The following is a 6,247-nucleotide window of genomic DNA, read 5'->3' as shown; positions in this document are numbered from 1 at the left end:
ATCCATCTTTATCCACGTGATAAAATAACTGTCACTGTTTAACACCGTGGGAAAGAAAGTGACGGACACCGTTTTATCACGCTGTCACGTAGACAAGAACGACCATCATATCCGTACTGGTATAGCCTGACCAGTAATATATGATAATTGTCAAGAGGGCGCTGTTATTCTCATGTATAGGGTGACAAATCAGTGTAGTATGAAAAAATTAGTTCCAGTGAAATTCCGCAACATGGCGCACCCTCAATAGATCCTGGTTCACCTATAACTTCGATCAACACGGAAGGGATGCGGCATTCGCACTATTTCCCCTCTGCCTAGGTACAAGATCAACTGATCTAGCGCGGGTAATAAAACTAGTTGCGCTCGGATTTTTAACTAGACCGAGTCCAGTCGCGCGAGTGAACACAGCAACAGAAAAAATAATAATTGCTCGGTTTTTTGTTGTAAAAAGAGGTCTGGGACATCAAATTAACAAAAAGGTGTTAGATTTCACATGAATCACATGTAATAATTTTTTTACATATCATACGTTTCATTACATTTAAACACAATTATTATATTTTAGTCTCATGTAATTGTTGAATTTATCGATTTTGCTCGCCCGTACAAATTGCGGATCGGTCGAGTAACAAATCCGACTTCTCATCTCTCAGAAAACAATAAAATTCTTTGACGAAAATGTGTTGTGACACTTGTTACTCGTCCGTACACAAAAACAGATCGAGGTGTGCAAGATTTGTCTGTGTAGGGTGTCATTTTCTATGCATTTGTGTCGTCATTACAGATTGGATTTTGTAGGTAAGTGTGTGAGTGAGAAGTGCGACTGTGTGCACGTCCCCCCCCGCGAAAAATGGCATAATGATTTGAATGTCAAGATATCGCTTGGGCCTATCCATAGAAGGTAGGATGGGCCTATCCCTTCCGACGTGTCGGAAGCCCGTGTTGATCAAAGCCTGGTACTTAATTTAAATTTCACTGTCGGTCTCTCTTTCACTTTTGACTGTTTACAGACAGGATAGAGAGTTTGTTAGAGAGGCAGATGAAAATATCGATTTTCGAACAAATGGCATGCGATTTTAGTTAATTGCTAGGTAAGTATTAGGAACAACAAATCAATCGATCGATAAAATGCCGCAATATGTATATTGCAAATCAGAAAATCACAAGTAGGTACACACACACAATCTCAACAACTGAAGATATGGCACTGAAATTTTCAAATTTCAGTGCCATATCTTCAGTTGTTGAGATTGTATGATATCCGGAAGTACTTAAGTTGAGTAAGATAGTTTTATTAGGTGTTAAGCCGAAAGAGGAGGACCCACGCGAAATCGCCTTTCCATACAAACGTAGTTTCCATTTTCCTTTCTGGTTATTAACATTATTGAAAATATGTTGATGTAATTAGATGATTAAGATGTATATCAAACACAGCTCTGTCCCTTCGTTTGACTTACTGAGAAGCAGCCGCCCCCTTTCCTCTTAATTTATAAAAAATATTGTGGAAATGTAACTAAAAACGATTATTCAAATACTAATTTATTAATAAATTTAATACCTATTTAAATACCTACATTTTATTTTATACATACTTTATTTTATACATTTTATTTAAAATAGATGTTACATGGGCTACATAAAGTGACGTAGAAAGTATTTACTAAAGTACAACCCGCGGTATACCGAGCAAGGTATTTGTGGACCGCCAGTTATAAGTTATAAGCATACTACTCAATAAATTTGTAAAATAAAAAAATACTTAAATAAGCTTACAGCAACAAAGGTAAAACTTTCCTTCTAGAAAATTACCTATACGCAATAATTGTGCTACGTAATTTCGTAGAACTATGATATAAAATAAATAAATTATGATAAATATTCTTCTATCGCATTCTTACAGCTTAATTCTGGCCTTTTTAACTCAAACAATCTTATTGATTTATAAGAGGTATAAGAGACCTACTTCACATCAATAAATGCAAACAAATTTATTAATTTCAAATAATATACCTACCCACGAGGTATTCATACTCTACAGTACCTATACTACACCTACCTACACTTCATAAAATTTAATATTACACCATGAAATCCAACTTTATTTGTCTTTAGACAACAAAGCTAATTGTATAATTGCACTGGGATTGCGTTTCGGTAATTCATAACTTTTTTACAATACACATCATTATTCATTAATTTCATTAAATTCTTAAGTTACAATTATATATGTAGTTAATCTTATGTTCTAAATTCATTATTAATGTAAGAATCTCAATACGGTAAACCGGGGTGACTTTCAAATGCAGGGGCGACTTAAATATTTCAGTTTTTCAGCCGCAACATATTTTTATTCGGAATTTTTAGTAGTAGGCAAACAAGTATGTATAATAATCTAACTTGTTACACGAACAGTTCGGGAAAATAATGAATAATGCTAATTTAGTCGCACTTTTAAAACTATCAAAATATCCCCAAAATTTCCTAAAGTCACCCCGTTTTACGTAATGCTAACGGCTTTCATAACTAAAGACTAAAAAGGGCCTATTAAGTAGATTACAGGTTAGCTAATAAATTGTTACATGACATAAAATCCAGCGTTTGATTTAATGCCTGCCTTAGTCACAAACAGAAACCGTAAATCGTAATATCAATACGTATCATCGGAAGAATCATTGTACGGCGATGGAGGAAGGTTTTCTTGGTTCGATGGTCGTTTCTTTTTATTCTGTTGGCGACTGCGGTACATTTTGCTCTCATCAGCACATTTCGTAGTTATACTGGTTCTGAAAAATAAGAACGCATGGTATAATTTAAATTTAAAAAGTTTTTTTATAGGTAAAATTACAGCACGTTGGATTTATTTATAAGAGCATAGTTTTCTTGGGTATTTGGATGTTACGTAGACTTTTGACTTCAATCTTATTTATACTTTTAAACGAGAAATTCTTGTATAATATATAATTATATATTTCGGGGATCTCGAAAACGGCTCTAACGATTTCGATGGAATTTGCTATATGGGGGTTTTTTGGGGCGAATAATCGATCTAGCTAGGTATATCTGGGAAAACACGCATTTTTGAGTTTTTATATGTTTTCCGAGCAACTCGGTATCACAAATCAGTTGGTATGATCAGTACCAATAAATAAATGTATCTATATAGGTAATATATTTATTTAACAATTAATGTTTGAGTGCGACTTACCGTACCAAGCTAGCATTAACGCCGGACCTCTCAACAACAACTTGCACGATGTCGTTAACAAGTTCCGGGTCGAGGCGTTTCTTTGCAGGTTTGCCCGGGAAGGCGGGAGATGATTTCCCGGTCAATGAATGAGTGGCTAATACTCTACAAAAAAAATCAAACATAAGTATACTTATTTAATTTTTAACAAGCAGAAACGTCTGCGACGTATATACATAATATTAAGCTTACAATACATTTAAAAGTGGAAAAATTACTGTCTTGGGTAAGACTAGAACTCACGGCCTCTGGATCCATACTCCAGCGCTCTGCTATTTGAGCCACCAAGACCTCCAGCAGAGCAGAGAGCAGTGGTGGCAGAGCGCTGAAGTATCGATACAGAGGCCGTGAGTTCGTCTCACCCAAGACAGTAATTTTTCCACTTTTAAATTTATAAGTATACTTTTACTACAGTTTAATAACATTAATGAATGAATAGTTTTTATGCAGTAAAAATAAAATTTAATTTATTTAATATACTATTTAAATTACCTGCGTGTAAATACTGAAGTCAACAGTTTCCTTGTCGCGCTAGTGTATGAGTTCCAATCGATTTGCTTTAGAACCCTGGCAGGCACTGTAGCGTATCCTTCTCCAATTGGCACCTGAATGAGCAAAATACCAATTACGATTAACTATAAATACTTAGGCCCACTTGCACCATTCCACTAACCCGGGGTTAAGCGATTAAACCGTTAACCCAGTGTCAAATTGTACTGGTAAGCATGGTAACTCCAGGTTTAACCGGTTAACCCCGGGTTACTAAATGGTGCAAGTGGCCCTAATACTAGTTGTAAATTAACATATGACATACAATATTGCGGCTAGGTGTACCAATTTGCCTTTGCGTCTATTGCAGACGATTTATGGTGCAAATCGGAGAGACAATGACCTCTTCAGACTTAACACCGCCTGGGACGGAATTAAGGAAACGCAGGGATGCCCAGCACCTGCATTACCCTCTCGGCTTCACTGTCTTAACCCACAGGAAAGGCGAGCCAATACGTGTGGAGGCAGGTCGGCTGCAGGAATCTGCCGCTTATTTCAGGCTAGGCAGGCGGCTAGGTAGGTAGGTATAGGTGAACCAGGATCTATTGAGGGTGCGCCATGTTACGGAAATTTGTTGGTACTAATTTCTAGCAATGGCAACAATTTTAATAATAGACAACATCTACCCTCTATGATAGTTGTCAATATTGACAATGTAAACATTGATTTGTCTAGTTTCGTGTGAATTATTATTAGACTGCAATAATCATGCCGAAAGTTTTAGATTTTACAGAGAAAAAAGTTGTAAATAGTGTATATAGTTATTTATTGCAAAAAAACGTGCGGGAGAGAAATTTCTTCCATTAGAAAACATAACGAAATTAGCATCTGAATTGACGGGTAAGTTTCAAACTTATGGACAAATGTCACTATAGTCAGGTCGTCACGATTTGGTTGATGTCTTGTAATAATTTGATTTGAGTATTAGGTGTATCGCATGCATCGGTATCACGGATTGCTAGCGAAGGGCGGCGTTTATCTAAATCGAGTCAGCCATTTAAGCGTAAAAACCGAAGAAATATCCAAACATCAAACTTCGCACTTATTAAAGTTGTAAATAAAAAATAAAACAAAAATCATCTGCCAATTTCCATTGTCCCCACTATACAAATTGTTGCTATATAACATTGAAAACGAGCGCCCTCTTGACAATACTCCCAAAGTTCTGGTTTACCAAAAAATGTTCAGAATAGTTACCATTTCATTTCCCTTAGGTTTCATCATCTCGTTAATAATTTGCTTGCTTGGCCTGTAATCTTCGTTAGGCTTCCACTCGTCGTCAGATGCATCTGTGTCCGAATTTGGAGTATTTGCCTGCAAGCAAGAAAAAAAAATCAGTGTCTAAATTGATACTAATAAGTAACAAGTGACAAAAATTATATATTTTTTTACCGTAATGCAAGAACTTGAACTACGCTTGTAGTTTCTCCTGTTTTGGATATTTTCCTGCTGATTAAGCTGTTTGATCTTCAGCACATCAGTCGACACATCAGGGTCCAGTTTTTCAACCCTAGAAGGGGGTGATCTCTTAAGACTTTCCTGTAGTTGTTTGCGTAAGGAATGAATCGTCGCATACAATTCTGATATCAGTGTCGAATTATCTTCATCGGTTTGAGTTCCTTGATCACGAGTCTTTTTATGGTGTAAATTCTTCGGTTCAGAATGGGATACGTAACCGTTAAAACGGTTCGTTTGTGGAGTCTTTTTCGTCTCTGGTTGCTGTTTTATCTTGCGATTGTCTTGTCTTGAGTGGGCAGGGGCAGCGTGCCTATATTTCTCAGCAAGAGCATACTTATGTTTTTTGTATGTAATTGGGCTGTGGAACGGACTGTTGATCTGTGAAAATACGAATAGTTAGTTGTTGTTTCTATTGTTAATGTTATTCTAATTATAATAAAAATCTATTGAGTAGTGAACTTAAGTACCTACCTCTGAGTTTTCATCTCCCGAACTGATGCTTCGAACCGACTTAGGAGTATTTAGGGGCGTAGATTGCGACTGAAGTGCGGCCGTTGTCTAAAATTTATAAAAATATTAAAGTTTGGGAAAAGTAATTATATAGTTATTTTCGACACAAGTGCGAAAAAGAGGAAATTCGAAATGAGTGGCGATAAATTAAAACACGACCGAAGGGAGTGTTTTAAATCGACACGAGTTGCGGATTACCTATTCGTACGTGTATCGTACAACAATTTACAGTACATATGGCACTTTAAACTTTCGACATACACACGGAAAGTGCTATTTCCCGCACTAGTTCGGGAAAGTAACACCATAAGTAAGTAGGTACTGTAAAATAAATAGAATTCTCAAATAAGATTTTATTCTTACCGGAGTTTGGGGAGTAGGCAGGCAGTTCAAAAACAATGTAGCAGCGCCCTCTATTTCCAACTTGGCACACCCCGGCGCGCACTGAAGTTGCAGTAGGGCGTGGGCGGCGTTTAACTCCAT

At 36.7% G+C, this 6,247-nt stretch overlaps 1 protein-coding gene across 1 annotated transcript; it reads right to left on the bottom strand.

Annotated features, from left to right (window-relative positions):
* Positions 1-2,650: 2,650 nt before the first annotated feature.
* On the bottom strand, positions 2,651-6,247 carry LOC134654329 (early boundary activity protein 1-like). Its single transcript, XM_063509794.1, has 7 exons — positions 6,128-6,247; positions 5,726-5,812; positions 5,189-5,632; positions 4,994-5,110; positions 3,740-3,852; positions 3,209-3,352; positions 2,651-2,786 (listed from the first exon to the last, which is right to left on the bottom strand). The coding sequence occupies exons 1-7, from the start codon at positions 6,245-6,247 to the stop codon at positions 2,651-2,653; spliced, it is 1,161 nt and encodes a 386-aa protein (XP_063365864.1).

This window comes from Cydia amplana, chromosome 14, assembly GCF_948474715.1.
Source record: "Cydia amplana chromosome 14, ilCydAmpl1.1, whole genome shotgun sequence".
NCBI lineage: Eukaryota > Metazoa > Arthropoda > Insecta > Lepidoptera > Tortricidae > Cydia > Cydia amplana.
Note: the sequence above shows the minus strand (reverse complement) of the source record. Positions and strands in the feature narration are given on the sequence as shown.

Bases quoted from the DNA above. Each gene is read 5' to 3' on its own strand.
- LOC134654329 (XM_063509794.1), bottom strand. From the start codon at position 6,247: ATGGAGTTAAACGCCGCCCACGCCCTACTGCAACTTCAGTGCGCGCCG. The intron at 5,633-5,725 runs GTAGGTACTTAA...GTATTTTCACAG, and splicing joins CGGGAGATGAAAACTCAGAG to ATCAACAGTCCGTTCCACAG. The intron at 3,853-4,993 runs GTAACTATTCTG...TTGCTCATTCAG, and splicing joins AACCTAAGGGAAATGAAATG to GTGCCAATTGGAGAAGGATA.